Source organism: Parasteatoda tepidariorum, chromosome 9, assembly GCF_043381705.1.
Source record: "Parasteatoda tepidariorum isolate YZ-2023 chromosome 9, CAS_Ptep_4.0, whole genome shotgun sequence".
Taxonomy (NCBI): domain Eukaryota; kingdom Metazoa; phylum Arthropoda; class Arachnida; order Araneae; family Theridiidae; genus Parasteatoda; species Parasteatoda tepidariorum.
In genome coordinates this window covers 56,834,348-56,853,765 of record NC_092212.1, presented here as the reverse complement: position 1 = coordinate 56,853,765, position 19,418 = coordinate 56,834,348, and the positions used below count along the sequence as shown (strand labels likewise).

Here is a 19,418-nt window from a genome sequence, read left to right as displayed (position 1 = left end):
TTCTTTTCTCTCGTAATAATTAACAATCACAATGCAAGCAACACTGAATTTATTTTGAAGAAAGTATGTACAACTAAAGCATTCCCCAAACAGCAGTTGAGGGCCAGGGAGTTATAAAGGTTAAGTATCTCCAATTTTTCAACCAACGACATGATTTTGGCCAAGTGGTCCTCATTGTGTACAAGCTGTTTTTACTTCTCAGACAAGTTGCTACCATTGATCTAAAGCTGGGTAAGCTTCAAGCCAGCACTGGTGGCCGAATCCCAATCCTTCACAATGACAGTCAGTGCTTTAACCATCCAACCATTTCAGCTCAGAAAGTATAATTAACTAACAAGCTATATAGAAATCCAAGAGAAGATTTCCATTAAAAAATTTTTTTCACACTAACATTAAATCTTGAATTACTTTTCTCAGCTCTTTCTTTAGTCTTCAACATGCAAAAATAACACTAACATTCCAGTTAAATATTTTTATACATTGAATTACATTTTAATGATTAATTACAGAAATTAAACTATCCGTTTTATCTTTTTATCTATTGAAAAACATTTACTGGTTGAACTGTATACTATAGCTATTTTAACCAAATGAGCAAAATTACCTTTCACAATTTCTTTTCATAAAAATTGGTAGTGATGGGAAATGTTTGATATTTAATAACATATAATTTTGAATAGGGATTGATATTGAATAACAAAGAATTTTTAATAAGATTGGTATTTTATAATATATAATTTAAAATACAAATTTCTTTTTCAATTCCTACTCAGGGGTCTGTCCAGGCCAAATATACTACCGTTTAGCGGTACCTTCACAAATTCAACTTTAGGAAAAACCAAAATACTTTTTCTTAAAATTTTATTTTTGTATCCTGTAAGAAACGATAAATCCATACTTTTGTGTTGATTTTTTAATATAATTCTTAATTTTCACAAATTATATCTAAATTTTCACAAAATAGGTACCTCTCAGAATCTTGTTCAAATATTCAATCATTAATAAAATACTTTTTATTCATCCTCTCAAATTCAAATACATTTTTTAAATCTTGTAGTGGATGACACCTGATGTTAATACAGTTTTTTCAAATATTAATTCATTAATTAAATTTAATTATTTAATTTTAGTTAGGCAGAAAAAATTGTAATTATTCAATAAAAAGTAACTAAAAAAATTTTTCTTTATCGACTTAAGTAGGAATTGACTTAAATTTTTTTTTTTAATATTACTTGTTTAAAAGAAAATTTAGTATCCAATTAAAATATATTTCAGATATATCTTTTTAATACACACCCACAGTTTCTTTGAGAGGAGTCATTTTCTGGTAGAATAGCAATGTCTGGAGGGGAAAAAAAAAGAGATGAATCAATTATAAAAATAGTCTCATACTCATTATATACAACAACAAAATAAAATGATTTAAATAATTGTATAGAATTCAGATAATATGGTATACTTACGATTTAAGTAATGAACACGGTAAGACACATGAGTACTAGATTCTAACGAATTATTTGTATACTGTGATGATGAATCAGTGTCATCATTTTTAGTTTCATTTTCAGATTTAACTCCCCTGAAAAAAGAGATTTCAAATAAAATCAGTATTTTTCAGAAAATTCAAGCACTAACTTTATTTTATCATATTAATTTTTCTCAAAACCTGAGTATTTCATTTTTTATAATCGAGAGTTTAGTGGAAAAGAGTTACAACATCTCAAATTATGTCATAATCACACGATACTTTTGTGTGGTTGCTCTCATTGAAGTCAAATTATTGGTGTCTTTTTCTGAAGGGAAAAACTTTTATGATAATTATTTGTAAAAAAATATAAGCTTAAGATTTGAACCTCTGGGTCATCTCATTGGAAGGCAGATGCACTATCCCCTGAGCTATAATAGGTTTATATAATAATCCAGCTATTTTCATACAGCCGCAGTCGATTTGCTAAGTGCCAGGCTTATTTTAAAAGGCAATATTTTCTAATAAGACTAAGATAATAAGACTTTTTCGAATTATTTCAGTTAGCCCATACATATTTAGACTAAATAGAAAATGTATTATTCATCGATCAATTATTGATTTAAATCGTGCAGTTTGCAAGAAATCTAGAATAGAGTAAGCTTATCATAAATAGAACATCCTTATTAAAGGTTTATTAGAATAAGCTTAATCAAATTTGGTCTGATTAAGTAATTTATCACACATTTTCTAATCAACCTAAAGAAATATAGGCTGACTAAAAAGTTTAAAAATTATCGGACCAGAAAATACTGTAAACTTTATCAATTACATTGCTGCTTTTGTTAAAACATATATATAATATATAAGACAATAAAAAATGAAAGAAAAGAGAAAATTTCAAAGAAATATAACTAATTTAAGATTTCGGCCAATTTTCTCCCTTCTCACTCGATTTTAACTTGTGTTTTATTTTGTATTTTTTTTTGAATTTCCAAATATTTTCATTTGCAAAAATTTTTTTATATGAATGTTTAGTTTTTTTGTTTTTTAGAACTTTTTGCACTATTATATTAATACATTTTGCTTTGGTTAAATTAATACAATCTAAAAAAGCACTATTTTTGCGAATAAAATCGTGTGAGCTAATGACAAGATTATATATTTCTGTTGTTAAATTTTCCATTTTTAATTCATTTTTAAAAATTCTATTTTTTCTTCATCATCAAAATTTTTTTTTAAAAATTACCTTCCCATTTTATTTCTGTTTTTATATGCTATCCATCTATCTATTTTAATATATATAGTTTTTCAGATATTATTTTTGTAAGTTATGGTAAAATTTATTAACAAGTTTCTAATGAATATTTGTTATCACTAAATTATGTAAAAAAAAGAAGGTATATTTTAAAAAGTTTTATCATTCAATGCATCCGTCAAAAGAAATTAGTGTAAATAAAAAAAGTCTCTAAACATAAAGAATTCAAAATAGCATTTTCAATTTCTATAATTCTTCTTTTCAAATCCTACCAATTCAAAAATCTAACAATCACATTTTCAAAAGACGAATTCAAACAGGACAAATAAGCTTCATCCTCAAAAGAAAAAGTAGCAGGCACATTGCAGGATTCTAAAACCTATACAAGAAAAAGTAAAGAAAATTATATTTTATAACAAATGAAAAATCTTTTTTTTATTAATAACTCTTTTAAAAAAATAAGTAAAATATAAATTAAATCTTAATTTTTCATCCAAAGCTATTCAATCACTTTAATAGAAAAAAAAATGAACATTGCAATCTTTACATCCAATAAAATTAGTATTAAATGCATTTTCAAAATCAGAAGAATTTTCTTAGTTATCAATAAATTTATACTTTTTATTTAACTTAAAGGGGGAACAGGAAAATTTTGACCATTTTTTCCAATGCATAAAACAAAGCTTAATAACATGGTTTTTTCAGATGAAGCTATGCAAAAATTCACCTTAGAAATAATTTTTATTTATCCAATTTGTTAAAATAATTTTGAATCCAGACGTCCACACAAGCATGAGCATTGCAAGAAAATTGTAGGTTCTCATTATGCCAACCTTTAGTTTGAAATTATTTAAAACAGAACAGGAGTTTCTCAGATATTTTTTAAACCAATACAGATAATAAAGAATAATACAATTTTTTTGATCAAATTAAATCAAAATTTTTTATAATTACTTTTAAATATAACCAAGTTATTGAAACAAGTTTTAATTAAGCTTTGTCAAAACAAGCTTGTACATTGTAAAAAGGATGTAAAAGTTATACAATCAAGTACAACATATTTTAAAGTTCCGATTAAATGACATTTTAACTTTGAAACATAAATGATTTAAAATGTATCAAAATTGAAATTTAATTTAGAACTTTAAATTAAAATCTAAATTGAAATTTTGCAAAATAACATTTAATGAGAGAAAGAATAATTAGCAATAAATAGGAGAAATTAGCAAGCCAAATGACTAATTTATTATTGAGTTATTAAACAATACAAATTTTTGAAGCATTGTTTTATTGGAATAATGTTAAATGGCACAATATTATCTATATTACTTAAAATTGTTTCGATAGTCTATTCCTCAGCATAAACCATTTAGAAAATACAATAAATATATAAAAATACAATAATAAAAGTAAATGAAATAAAAGATTATTTAAGCGAAAAAAACCTGCAATGTACTCAAACTATTAAGTGAATATGATAATGAACAAACTCTAAATTGATAATAGTAATTCAATATAAAAGCAGTTTTTATATTTTAACAACAAGGTTTTTTCTGTAGTTGTTTTTAACAATGCAGTTAAATCCAGTATTGATGAATGATCTTATTTTATTAATTAAGAAAAGAATTCAAAATATTAATGCAAACAATTAATAATAATAAATTAATAAAAATAACATCCAAATGGATCCTTTTTTTTTCGTTTTATGACGTCACTACTTTCTTTACTGCTGTCCTTATTTAAGCCCCGCACTTTTGGGGGAGTTGTTTTCATTTTTCAGTCTATTGTATTTATGTTTTGCAGTCGTTTGTGAATTTTTCAGTAATTTGGATTCTTGTTATTTAAAGTAAGTTTCTTTTCTTACTTTCCTTCTGTAATTGTCTTGTTTTATACTAATGAATGTATTAGCTTTTGTATTTAAAGTGTATTTTATTTTATTTTGTATTTGACTAGTAAGTTTTCTTCTTTACCTCCCTTCTATATTTGTCTTGTTTTTTTATTCTACTGTTTTATGCTTCTGTAATTTAAACTCCATTGTATTACATATTTCAATATTTATTCTTGTATTTTTGTATTCTTTTTCTGGACCGGAGCAAAACTTTTGGGGTACAGAGAAAGCATTTTTGACTTTTATCTTAGCTTTCTCTATAGAAAGAGTTTTGCATTTTTGTGACAATTCAAGGCTGGTACCCCCTGATGACGTCAGCCTTGATTGTCATATTTTTTCAATTTTTACTATTTTTTCTTCATCTTATGTCTTATTTTTATTAACAGGGTAGGTCAACAACAAATGCTTATGTGAAAAGAATATAAATAAGTAAACACATTTATCAAAAATGAAAGAAATTAAGTTTATTGTATAACTTAAAATAGCAACCACAGTTTATAAAATTTTTAAAATTTTTTTAAATTTTTAGTTCATGTTGGAGTATCCTCAAAAATCATATTGTTGTAATGCTTTATAAAGCAATAAACTTGATACAATATAATCACAATATAATTTAATACCAAATAAAGGGAAAACATTGTTTACTTACACATTCATTTTTAAATACATCACTGCCCCTACAAGAACAAATATGAATAAGTCAGAAAACAAACAGATTCTTTGACTCACTGGGAAATTAATGAGAAATAAAGAATCAAAAATTAGAATTTTTTTAAAAATTTATTAATAAAATTATATTTATGTCACAAAATTTTAAAATTGTGCTTGGGTGCATATTCTATTACAAAAGCATTTACATTTTACAGTATTTTGTTACAATGCATCAAGTAATTATTGCTGCTAAATTTTAAAATACAGCATGAGTTTTACATTCTTTTTATGCATTTACATTAAGTAATTTTGAAGTATTATAACAAGTGTCAAATAATGATATAGCAGGTTGTTATAATAAGGATCAAATGCTTCCATAACAAGTCATATCAACTTGTTATAGCAAGCATCAAATGCCATTATTAAAATTTTTTATAATGGGTTATTATAAAAAGGGAAAAGGAAGTGAAAAATACAGTAACTAAATATTTAAATCAATATATGCAATATAACTATAAACAGGTATTTAACTTCAGATCTACGTGTAATATGGTCAATAATGCTGACAATATTGCTACCACCATGATCAAGTAATTGTTCACCCTCAATCTCCAAGATCTGTTGCGGGGACACTTGGATAAATATGCGGGGACATTTAGATAAAAACTTCGAATAATCAAGTCAAAGATATCTTAAGTTTGAGATGATGCAACAAAAATTTGTGTTAATAAAAATCAAGTTGATTTTTTTTTAAGTAGGCCTTTTTAGGGAGGCCACAAACTTTCAGAAAAAAAATTCCTTCTTCTTTCGTGAATTTTTCAGAATAATTTTATTGAATTTCCAACTAATTTTAATGAATTTTCATGATTTTTTAGCTTGATTTTATCGAAGTTAGATTTTTCTAACTGGTGGCACAAATCTCATTACAAATTTTCAGTTATGTTTTATTCGTATACATAAAATCATTGTGAAACATTTATTTTTGCCATTAAAGCTTAAAATAAACAAATTTTAAAAAAAAACTTTAATAAAATCAATTTTTCAAAAAAAAAAAAAAAAAACAAATAAAANAAAAAGACTTTAGAGTGTTACAAACTCAAATTAATTTCTCACGACTATTGGGATATATCACTTAAATTCCCAGACATTTCTTTGATATCTTAGTATTGATAAAATTTCTTGTTTCTCTTTGACTACTTAACTTTAAATTTCCTCTGTGTCAGATTGTCCTTTTGTACAAAAATCGTTGATTTTACTTATCTTCCTCACAAAGCATCAAAACCTTAAATACGGAAGCTGAAATCACTGTGTTTTTCCTGACAATAGACTGTATAAACCTTCTTTTTTTTTCAAAAAAAAAAAAAAAAAAAAAAACTAGGATAATTGAAATGAAGAATGATGCATTAGGTAAAAAAGTAATGTATTTCATATAAGTTCATAGTAACGGTGAAAAGTGATTAATAATGCAATCTGCAAACATAAAATCAATTTAGAAAATAATAAAATCTTCATTGTCTGAGATAAAAGAATAATAAGAGATTAAATAAAGTTTTCTTTTCGTTCTAAATAAGAAATTTAAGAAAAAAAAGATTTAGTCTTTTTACATTTGTAATTCTGAAATTTGAACTACAAAGTTGACTGCATCTTATGTACAGAGATTGAAGTTTTTTAGAAGTTGATCATCTATTTAAATTAACCTTTATATATTTATTACTAAATTATCAAAGATAATTAATTCTTTTTGTTTAGGAAGAAAAGAAGTAAGTAGTTAAACTACAAGAGTCTTACTGTAAATGTATTTGCGCTTTTCAGAAAAAATGAGGTAATTAATTAAATATTATTGCATTACATTGCAATCCGATTAGGTACACTTAACAAAATGATAGATTTTGAAGATATGTATTAGTGAAGCTTGAAGTTACTAAAAAAAAAAAATCCCAACACATACGAAAAAAATAGAAAATAGTATTAAGAGTAGGGATGTATTGAATATTCTGCCACCATTCGGCCTTTTTACCAAAGATTCTGCAAAGTATTATTGAAAAATTATTTTTCAACAAAGTTTTTTTTTGCGTGGAAATTTTAATAGATTTAATGAAGAATAGTCTAAAATAGTATATTTTCACTATACATTATTAGAAATAGTTCTTACACACATTTGTTATGCTCTAAAACTTGTTAACTTAACATTTTGAAAGTCACATGGAAAAGAGGAATTTGAAAGATTGAAACTAGATTACTTTATATTGAATCATAAATTTTGTAATGCTGATTTTTTTCCCTTTTCATTTCCTATATTCAGGCAAGTAAATTTCTTCGTTTTCTCCAACACTTTACGTTTTAAAAACCGAGAACATTTTCTTTGTTTGTTTCATTTTTGCTTGTTTTTCTGTTTTAACTGAAGCGAAGCATGTTAGCAGAGCATTTCTAAAATTTTTTATTCTTTTACTGTCGCTTTTTTTATTGTTCATTAAGACAAATAACTAGTAACATAGAAAACTGCAATTCTAAACATTAAAGCTATATTTTAGGACTAGGAACAATTTTTCTCTTTTTTTTTTTATTAACTTTTCTTCCTATCAGTGTTTTTATTATAACAGCATTTTTTAAAGAGCATTTCTAATTGGTCACTTTTTTCTAAAAATACAACAATGTGAAAAAGTTACATTAAGATTTTTACCATTAAATCTTTCATTTAAAAATCAAGAACGATTTTTGTTTTGGTTTCAATCTAGCTTTTTCTTTTTCAAGAAAACCTATGTTTTTACAGACGTTTTTATCATGACACAACAATTAAGATATTCAGCTGATTCTTTTTGGCCGAATATGGAATATTCAGCCAAATCACTATTCGTTACATCCCTAATAAAAAGAAAAATCTACTTTAACAAAGAATTATAAGATACTTATTGGAGCTGATGATAGGAATTTGCAATACATACAAGGAGGAAAAATAAAAAATGGGATTTGGTGGAAAATCTTATTTTACAAATTAAAATACCTTGCAAACTAAAAAATATCAATTACCTCATCTTTTTAAAAAACCACACAGTTTACAAAATATTTTAAACATTTAAAAAGTAAAAGGTATACTCAGAAATGCAACCTCGTTGAATTCTTTATACAAGCTCCAAATTGCAAGCAATTTTCTAGAAAAGAAAATTAATATCTTATAGAGATATATAAAACATTACTTTGATACAAAACACACTAAAAAAAAAATCATTCAAAAGTACACTCAGCAAACAAGGTACAAGTTATATCAAGGGATAAAATGCCTATAACTATATTACTACTCTACATTTCATCCTTTATATAAAGTTGTTCCATACAGAAAATTTCTTTCTTTTAAATTGAAAGTCGGCAAAATTAATACAAAATTATGTTGGATTTATCAAGCCTAAAATGAAAATTTAAAAACTGCTTTTCTTGTAAACTATAAACATTTAATAATAAAAAGCTCATATATGTTAAAAATGCACATATAGTGAAGCCATTTTGCAATTTATGAAAAAAAAAATTTTGAGTTTAAGTGCAAATAAATTTCTTCTTCTTAAATGCCCTCTTTTGACAAAAAAAAAAAAAATACTTACTCTATGTTGACTTGTGGAAAATTATGTACCTAAAGTTTCCTTATTCATTCTGTAATTAATAGGGATGTAACGAATATTCAGCCACTATTCTATATTCACCTCTTGCCGAGTACTCGGTTGACTGAATACTTGGTCAAATATTTGGTAAAGTATTATTTGGAAGAGTATTTTTCGGCAAAGCAAAATTTGAAGAAATGAAACCGGGCTACTTTATACTAAACCACGTTTTGTAATGTTGACTTTTTTAAAAAATATACTCAGGTAAGTGCATTCCGAAGTTTTTTCAATACTTTACATTTTAAAAATTGAGAATTTTTAGTAGATAATTGTTTTATTGTCACTTGTTTTTCTGTATTAACTATAGCACATCATTTTGATGAAGCCTTTCTAATAGACTTGATTGTTTTACTGTCCTTTTTTTTGTACAGTAAGACAGATAACCGGTGACATAAAAAACAGCGGGATTGCTTTACTTTACTTCTGTCTGAAGTTTCCTTTATTAAGTTATGTTGATGAAATAAACTATAGTAATACTAATATCAAAGTGAAAGACATACAAGTCATTTTATTTATTTAAACATAAACTAAACTAAACTAAACTCAGTGGCGCGACAGCCCATAGGGGGCCAAGGCCTACTGTGCCCATCTCAGTTTCCTTGACCTTGGGCTCTGAGGTGCAGGAGTAGATGTTCCGGTCAGGTGGTCAGCCGAATGCAGAACCCCCAGTGTTTAGTTCCCGAGCATGCTTGGGACTCATTTATCGACCCACTAAAGGGATGAAAGGCTGAGTCAACCTTGCCCGTCCCGAAGATCGAACCAGGGACCTACGGCACGACAGTGCGTAGCGCTAGCGCTCAGCAACCGGGCGTCATTTAAACATAAAACCACACAGAAAATAATCCTCATTTTGGTTCCAGCAGCCACAATTTTGTATTTTAAAAAGTTTTCATCTCAAAAGAGATAAATTTATACAAACTCATTCTAATTGAGCATAGTGAATTTTATTTTTATTAGTTAAGCGTAATGAAAGCACGTAAGAGAATTACTATAATGCAATAAAATTAAAATAATAAAAACAATTTTACCCACCTTTTGCTGTTTCGGAGCTCTCAGACAAAACTATATTTTCACATTTTCTCTTCAGATACTAAAAATAATAGAAGGAATATTTCTCATGAGTGTACTTCTGGGATGAGAGAATTTAAAACATTATATTCATTATTAGAATACATTATCTTCATTATAATGCTCAGTAAAATTACATAGTTTTTATTACAAATCTAAATGCATGAAAAAATTTTGTTTTGTAATTGTCTAGAATTTACTACCGACATAAAACATATCTTTAAAGTATGAATTTTTTTTTCAAAATGCTGAGTAGTACTGGTTTTGATGCAAGAATCTGTTTCAAATAAGGAATGTTTATATGCAAAGCCAGAATACTGATGACCTAACAATTTTTAAAAAATGCTCTTTAAAATTGTAAAATAAGGCTCTAAAATCCATAAAAATTACCTGCATATAAAATATGTTCTTAAAATTTTTTAAAAACGTGTTTTTATAAAAAAGAATTAAAAAAATTTTATAACATTCATAAATTTCATAAAAATAAGATTATAATAAAAGTAAATTATGTATTTAATGAATAAAATGAAATTTAAATAAATAGGTTAAATACGGTAAAGATAAATTGAAATTTATAATTTTTAGTTACAATCTTCAAGAATGCCAAATGTTCTTTATTATTCCTCAAATTGAAAGATTACTATTGCTCAAAATTAAATTCTTTAGATCTTGAAACATTCTATACAACCTCAACACTTCTTATTGGACAACATTTATAACAAAATTCAGAGTAAAATTTATAATACTTTATAAAGAAAAAAATTAATTGAGAAGGTAAATTCACCTAAAATGAAAAGTATCACATTAAATTCATAAAAAATTATTTAAAAAAGAAAAAAAAAGTTAAAAAAGTAAAAAAAAAAAAAAATTACCAGAAATATATTACGCCCTATAAATTAAAAAAACAAACAACCAAATATGTTAAAAATGCATTTATCATCAACAACCTAGCCCTGCTAATGCATAACTTATAAGCATAAAAAAAATTAGTCAAGGCAGTATTTCATTTAAATAACATTTATGCAGAAATAGTTTTTATCGTACCAAAACTAAACAAAACTTTTTAGATCTGTTAATATTTAATAAAAAAAAATTATAATACCTGGTAAGAAATGTAGAGATGATATAAACCAAGCACAACACCTTTGTCACAAATATGATATAAGTCTTTCATGCTACTCTTTGAATTTGCCCGAAATAAAAGCTTTCTTTTAAAAGCATCCTACACACAAAAAAAAGTATATTGTAATGGATTAATAATGGTAATTAATTTTTACTCTTAAGACATATTATCATTTAAGCTGATTGCTTTCTTGTATATCAAACTGGTTTCTCCTGGTTATATTTCTTAATAATATTACTATATATAGCGGAGAAATTTCATAGAAATTTGTTTAAATATCTGGAAATTCTAAACAGTTTAACAAACAACCAAAACAGAGCACATATATCAAGAGGTGAAGTTCAAAGAGAAGACATTTTGTATGCTGGTAATTATGAATATTTCACGCTTTTTAGGTGCTGTTTAAAGCGAGTAAAATGCTAAGTTTCAATTATTTTTTAAAATATAACATACATAGGTGACAAATTATTTTGTAACAAAGCTAATTAAATTGAAAACAGGAGTTAAGAATTTTGTTTCAACATTAAAAAAAGTGAGTAAGTTAAAAGTTATTACTAAAAATTTACTTTGATATCACAAACATACCCATTAACATTTGAGGTTCCTAGAAATATATTTTTAAGTAGTAGTGAACTAAAGCAGCAACATTTGAGGTTAAATAACTTTTCAAGAGGTAGTGAACTTGAGATGTGATAACACATATCTTTGAAGTATTTTATCATTTAAATTAAAAATTAAATAAAGTGACAATTTATAAATTTTTAATTTGAATTTATGGATTTTGGAAATCTGAAACTTTGTATTTTTTTAAAAGCAGTTAAAAATTTATAATTATTAAAAAATTAATTAAAAATAAAACTGAAACAAACAAAAAATTTAAAAAACAAGACTTACGGAACCAGGGACTGATTTATGAAATGAACTTGAAACCCAATTTTGAATTTTTTCAGAAGCAGTACACTTCTCAAGAGCATCTAATAAGGAAGAAAGTTGCTTTTCATAAGAATCATTTCCCTAGAATTTAATGAATAGACTAAACATTTTCAAACAATTACAAATAATATTTTTTGCATGAAAGAAAATAATTTTTTTTTTTTAATGTTATTATAAATTTACTAAACAAACAAGCAACTTAAAAATATAAAGTAAAGATCACACAATCTTGCAATTAAAAATTAATAAAGAACTAAAAATATACAAATATGGGTAGTCTTATAGAATCATATTTTCAATAAACAACTAAAGAGTTTCTCCTATTTTGTTTCACAAATATTAATTGAATAATTAAGTAGAACTGATTCTTAATATTTTATTTAAAAAAATTATAAAGATATTTTGGTGCTTACATCATATTTGTCAACAATATCCAAAATTTCTTCAATATCCTTCAGCAAGAGTTCATTCACTATTTCATTAGATTTTGTTACTGTGAAAGAAATACATTATTAACTGGAAATTTAAAACATTTCAAATTACTCAAAAAACAGAAATATTATGCACATATTTGAACAAAAACTATAAATAATAGATTATTTTAAGATTAGTCAAACAAAAATTTAAAACTATTTTAAACATTATACAATTTTTAAAAATTTGAAATATACTAAGCAAATGAAATATGCAAAAGCAATGAAATAATTTGCACTATTTCACAATTTAGACAAACTTTAAAACATCAACTATGTAATATAATATTAGACATCATACATTTTTCTTCATTTGACAAGGCCTTTTCTTTAAACGATTTCAAATCCTCAGCAGTACATTGAATATTAAAGTGTTGTAATACTGAAGCAATCTATAATGTAACAAAATAGATCTAAATTTATAAAATTTTATAGATAACATGCATGCAGATTCAAAAACAAGAGTAATTAATAAATATCACAAGTTTAAAATACTTACCTCTGTTAATCGTTGTAAAATAGAATCAGCTAACAATGCCAGTTTACTGTTAGAATAAATATTGATCGTTGTAGTATTACTATAATGTCTATATAAGAAAAAATTACAAAAGGATAATGAAATGGATTGAAAACTTACTGTTTATCAGATGTAAAGTAAGCAACACAAGTTGGACGCACAAATCCTCTAGCCTCTGAGTCAAACAAAAAAAAGTATACAATCTGGAAAATAATAATTGTGAAACCAAATGACAGACATAAAAAAGTTCTAAAAAAGCAACATTTCTAATAGTTCTTTTTTGTAGTTACTCCAGCAAACTCTTGTGCCAAAGCTTATACAGTTCAAAGTATAAGGAACAGAGAAACTCAGAAAATTATTTGAATATCATCATTATAAATAAATTCAATATAAGTAATGAGTTGTATTTCAAAAAAATTTTTTTTTTGAAATATTTTTAAATAAATCTATTTTTGTTGTAAAAACAACAAAAATAATAATATTTTTCACGAAAAGTGTGCAAAAGGTATACAGTTAATATATGAGCTTGTGAATTAAAAAATATGATTATATTTAATTTACAAAAAAATTTCATATTAAATAAGATTTTAATAATGAAAATGACATTCAAAGAAAATCGAACTTTTTTTTTCAAAATATTTATTAAAATATAAAAGTCTGAGTGAGTTTTTGTTTTGAATAAAATTTCTGAAATGAACTGCTTTTTTTAAAAATAAATACCCCATATACTAACTGAAAATATATTTTCCAAACAAATCAAATTATTTCTTTAAACTTAAAATAAAATTCCTAATCTCTAGAAATTCATAATCATAAAAAAATTCATAATCCATCCCTAAAAGCTAATATAATATCCTGGTTACACATACTTTTTTGTTTTGTTTGTTTGTTTATATACAGCAGAGTCACAATAATTTGAGTTGAACAGGATCGAGACTACTTCAAACTTTCAAAATCTCGAAAACAAACTTAAAAAATGTTTAAATAAATGAAAACAAAGAAATTTTAAAATGTGCGTATTTAATTGAAAAATATATTGTATTAAAAAATTTTTTACTTACATTTGAGGATCAGGTTACATTTAATACATCACATTAAGTTACAATATTCAGTATATTACTGCATCAGGTTAATTGTACTTTAAAATAATTGTCTAATGTTTTTTTGCTTAAACATACTATTTACACGTTTTAGTGTTTAACACAGAATTATTTTTTTTCACATTCAGTCGTAGTAAATGTTCTAGGTGTTGTGTATGGGTTGGTTATTATTTGGGAACAAGACTAAATTTTTTCTCACAAGCTCGGATTTATGGGAAACTCGAATTGAGACTCTATTGTATTTACATGTCATTCCCATTTTCGACCCTTAAAACATGAGGAAGATACAGTCACCATCTAAAATATTTGAGTCTAATTTAGCCAGGAGAGATGGTTGAAAATTTGCTTTCTAAATATTATGTTTAACTTTTATACTGATTTCCATAAAGTGTGTGAATCAAAACTTTCGCACAAAGAAGTAAAATTCAATCAAAGTAAAAGTGATATGATTTTTTAAAAAAATTTAATTTTTAATAAATATTTATTATTTAGTACAATTTTGATTAAAAATAATTCAAATATTTTGAACTATAAGTACAAACTATTAAGATTGAATTTTAATATGACCATTAAATTTTTTCATAGTAATTGCCAACTGCACACCCTCAGGATGTAATGTAAATATATACTTACTGCAGCATGTGTGTCTGCATCAACATCAGGCATTAATAGTTGAGCATTTTTTCCTGGCAATGTTTTATTGCTGAAAAACGATTCCAATAAATACTAAATTCCACAAATTCAAAATTTTAACAAATTCACAAAAAAATTTCCAAACAGAAACACTCACAAAAAATTAAAAAAAAATTGAAGACTTCAATTTATAAATCTGATTGAAATTATTATGTAAGATATAACAACCTAAAATATGATAAGGTTATTAAACTTATAACCTTACTTTAAGAATATTTCTCGAACACTTTTATGTTAATTATTTTGATTAATATTCACCGAGCAGACGTACGTTATTGAAGGTTAGGAATTTGACAACACAGTATTTTAGACAATTAAGTTGCAGTTAAATAAACAATAGATACTTCTAAAAAGGGCAATAATAGTAGTATTACAATAGTATTTTTCTGGTTTATTAATTTGGCTTATTTTTTGACGTTATACATAACGATATTCAAATTAAAATCATCCAATTTTACAATGAAAATAAAAATTCTGAATGCTAGTAAAACTGTGTTTAAAGTGTGGCAAAACTAGAGAATAGCCTCTCTATTCCCTTTAACTCAAGGGACTTCTTTGTATATGGTTAATAGTACAATATAGTTAAAAAGTAACCATAACATAGATATTTTAAAGAGTACTAACCGGTAAAACAAAGTGTATGTTATTATAATGTTATTTATTCTGCTGATGTACAACGTGCAAAATAAAAAACGGACCACCCTGAGTAATGTTTGATCTAATACTCAGATTTTTGCCTTCTAGGACACAGTCTTAATGATTCAAGGGTTAACCTCAAATGTGCTAATTTATCAGGGCAGACCATATTTTAAGTTACAAAATCAGGCACAAAAAAGTACTTTCTTTGAATAAATATACCTTTTTTCAACGGATTCGGATTTTGACCCCAAAATACACAATCTGGAAAATATGGTCCCCATAGTTGGATCAGAAGAGCATTCCAAACTTTGGAACCCTTAATATCAATTTTATTTTTGTATATGTCTCCATATCTTGAGAACTTTTTAAGTGAATTGAAAAACATTTGCACACAACTATAAAATTCGTTTATCCAAAGATAATTCTATGAAAAATATAACTTGTAGGAAATATTTATTATTGTTATAATTATTTTTTAATAATGGTCCAAAAAATCTGGAACTGTAAAGAATATACTTTTTCATATCATTTTATAGGATGTAATTTTAATAGTCAAAATATTAAATATGAACCAAAAACTGAGAAATCAAATTTTAAAGAAGCCGTATTTTCAAAATTCAATTTCTCTAGAACTATTAAACCGATTTCGCACAAATTTTGTATTCTGCCATGTAAATATGCATGCTTTCAAATTTTACAAAAAATTGTGTACCTTACAATTTAAATTTTTGACTATTATTAAATAAAATTATAAATATTTACTAAAAGTTTTCTTTTGCATGAAATGAATGAATGAATTTTAAATTGGATGAATGAATTTTAAATAGTATGCAAAAAGTTTTCCATTCACTTAAAAAGTTCTCAAGACATGCCAAAATACGCAAAAAATAAAATTAACCCAAAAGGGTTAAAACTTTGGACTGCTCTCTTGACCAGGCTAAGGGGACCATATTTTCCAGATTGCGGCAACCCCTATATTTTGGGGGTCAGAAATCCGAATCCATCGAAAAAAAAGCATGTTTTTTCAGAGAAAGTATGTTTTTGTGTCTGATTTTGTAACTTAAAATCTTGTCTTTGCTAATTAATTAACATATTTGAAGTCACCCTCTCAAACCTTCAAGATTGAGTCCTAGAATGTGAAAATCCGATCATTAGATTAAAAGTTATCCAGCAGAGCTCATTCTAGGCAGAAAAAAGGGCAGGGTGCAAAAGTTTAAAAAAGGGGCATTATTATTCTAAAAAGGCAATAATTTTTTTCTATGGGCCTTACACGTTCTATTAAAAAACATTATCAATTAGTAAAAGAATTTTTTTTATTTTTAATTTTACTAAAAGTAGCAAAGCAATCATATTAATTACTAATTTTTATTAATAAATTAACATATATATTGAGTTAATGAGCTAATTATCTTAGTAATTTATTTAAAATGCATGCATATACTAATAAAATAATAAATGTATGTTTTTAAGTGTCAGTAGTTATGATTTAATAATTAAAATGATTAATAAATATGATTTAATGATAGTAAAAGTAACTGCAAACTTTCAAAGATAAGTGCAATAAGGAGGTGTGATGGCTATTTTTCCTTTCCCATATAAATCTATGTATTGACAGCAACGACAAACTAAATAAAAAGCGTTGAAAAGTTTAAGAAATCCATTGCAGAGTTTGGTGGAAAAATAAAGAAGGGTTGAGGAAAGAAAGGGTATGGACTCTATCACATCAGGGCACTAATTTACTTCAGGGGCAACAGGGTGGATTCTTTTGACTAAAAGGGCAGCAGGGTGCTGCGCCCTGTTTACCCTGCCTAGAATGAGCTCTGTATCCAGGGTGGTCCTTTTTTTTTATTTTGCTCACTGTACATTCTGAGCGACTTGCTTCATAATTCAGAATATCTCTACTAAAATTCTACGAGTCATTTATGTATATTATAATTAAAAAAAAAAAAAAACCACAGATATTTCTCCAAAAATTTAATAAATTAAAAAAAATTTCTTTAAATTTACTCAAAAAATCTGATTGAATTAAGAAGAGAAATGAATCAATACATAAATTATATTTTATTAACTTTTGAAATAATATATGTATTTAAATTACATACTTGCTCAAACATTGATAGTCAGCTGATAAAATTTGTGTTGAAAGCAAATTTAAATCAATACCAGTTTCAAGCTCTGGAATGGTGAACTAAAAAATGAAAAGAAAGATTCAAATTGTTATTCAAATCATGGTGAGTATAAATAATCTACAGATTTATTTACACAAGGAGTAACCAACCTAATGATCTCAACTGTATGGAGTAATAAAACTTGATAAAAAAAACAGCTTGCAAGATTTTATTTTTTGAAGACATCTAAAAAGCATCATTTAAGAAATGATCAGAGGAGTATAAAGGAAATCCCCTCCCTCTCCCCACACATAGTAGTGGCCGTTTATGAAATCCCAGAAATTTTCTTTTGTCTGAGTGTTTTACTCCATTGCAATGTGAAACCTGTATTACAGCTATTGGTTGCTCATTTGAACAATTTTTTAGTTTTCAATAATAAAGATTCATAGTCATTTATTCAACTTTATTTCATTTTCTATTTTGACGAATTAGACACACAGGTTTCTGACCTCACATTGCCTGGTGTGTCTCATCTTCATTGACAGTTATGATTATTAGTTTTCTTACACCATGTATACATTCTCTTAGGAGATAATTGCTGAATTTAAAGATGGTGGAACTCACATTACACATACAGAAATCAATAAAATAACTGCAAATTTTTTTAAAATTGTATAAAAAACAATCTGCTAATTAAAATAAAAATGTGAAATTAAATCTCAAATTATAATCAATTTAATACCTTAAACAAATTAGTCAATAACATAGGCTGTAGAAAGAATAAAATCAACCACTGTATCACATTAATGATTAGGAGTATAGAAATAATTCACCAGTCCTGATAAAGCTCTGGTGCTGCATAGCAAGTAATGTAGAATCAAATCAATTACTTTTACATTAAAATATGTGTCAGTTATCTTTGTTAAAGTAATATTAGAGTTATAAAAATACCAAAGGATTTGGACCATGTATTTCTGAATTTTCCGCAATAAGGATAAAGTCTTGCTGAGGGTTAGGCCATGTTTTAAAGCCCCCATAAGGAACTGTAGGTACCAATCTATCTGCCTCAGATTTATCAATTTCTCCAGATTTATCATCCTTTATGTATGCTAATACTTCACTGGGACTCCAAAGCATGGCTAATTTTCTTCTTCTTTATACTGAAAAATAAAATAGGTAATATATTATTTTTAAATCTTTTTAATTAGGATGCAAATAAAATGTTATTACAATTTCCGTATTGATAAGTAATGAGTTAATAGCTGTCATACATATGGTTATTAAAATTAAGTGGTCCCGAAATAACCAATTTGTAATAATAGTGTATCAATAAAGCTCAAAACGTAAAAAAACTGAAAATATATTACATAAAGAACGTTCTGACGGTCAGTATCATGTTGATAATGAGTATTATCGATACATGTTTTTTGCCCGACTATACACAAAAATTTATGTCAGGAAAAATACAAATGTGATCCAAAATCTTTTGCAAAGTACCTTATCATCAATATTATTATTATAGAAAAAGGTTAAAATTTACAATTTAACACTGTCTATTATTTTATCAACATTTATTAAGTCTTTCAATTATGAAGTTTTCCTGAAAAAAATTGTTGATTGAGTAAAAGAATTGGTTTTTACTTCAAAAGGATTTTCTCATATAATAAAATAAGTAGATTGTAACATTGAATATATTCTGCAACGTTTTATGAAAGCTTAAAGTAAGGCGCTTTTTAACTGGTCATAAGATGAATCATGCTCTTCGACATAAAATCAGAAAATAAACGATTAATTTATGTAAATATAAATAAAATTGATAATTGATGACAGTTTTTTTATTAGTAAATGATAG

The 19,418-nt window shown here is 25.7% G+C and overlaps 1 protein-coding gene across 1 annotated transcript in view; it reads right to left on the bottom strand.

The window, feature by feature from the left end:
- LOC107437982 (uncharacterized) overlaps positions 1-19,409 on the bottom strand; it is a 31,482-nt gene extending 12,073 nt beyond the window's left edge. The window contains exons 1-16 of the mRNA XM_043040397.2: positions 19,208-19,409; positions 18,518-18,726; positions 17,561-17,646; positions 14,760-14,829; positions 13,147-13,229; positions 13,009-13,054; positions 12,811-12,901; positions 12,450-12,529; positions 11,998-12,117; positions 11,083-11,202; positions 9,945-10,002; positions 8,369-8,411; positions 5,261-5,288; positions 2,996-3,102; positions 1,464-1,579; positions 1,297-1,342 (exon numbers count right to left, since the gene is read on the bottom strand). Coding sequence (XP_042896331.2) covers positions 1,297-1,342; positions 1,464-1,579; positions 2,996-3,102; positions 5,261-5,288; positions 8,369-8,411; positions 9,945-10,002; positions 11,083-11,202; positions 11,998-12,117; positions 12,450-12,529; positions 12,811-12,901; positions 13,009-13,054; positions 13,147-13,229; positions 14,760-14,829; positions 17,561-17,646; positions 18,518-18,703 — 1,280 coding nt within the window. The 5' untranslated portion in view covers positions 18,704-18,726; positions 19,208-19,409. The remainder of the gene's footprint in view (positions 1-1,296; positions 1,343-1,463; positions 1,580-2,995; positions 3,103-5,260; positions 5,289-8,368; positions 8,412-9,944; positions 10,003-11,082; positions 11,203-11,997; positions 12,118-12,449; positions 12,530-12,810; positions 12,902-13,008; positions 13,055-13,146; positions 13,230-14,759; positions 14,830-17,560; positions 17,647-18,517; positions 18,727-19,207) is intronic.
- Positions 19,410-19,418: the final 9 nt, after the last annotated feature.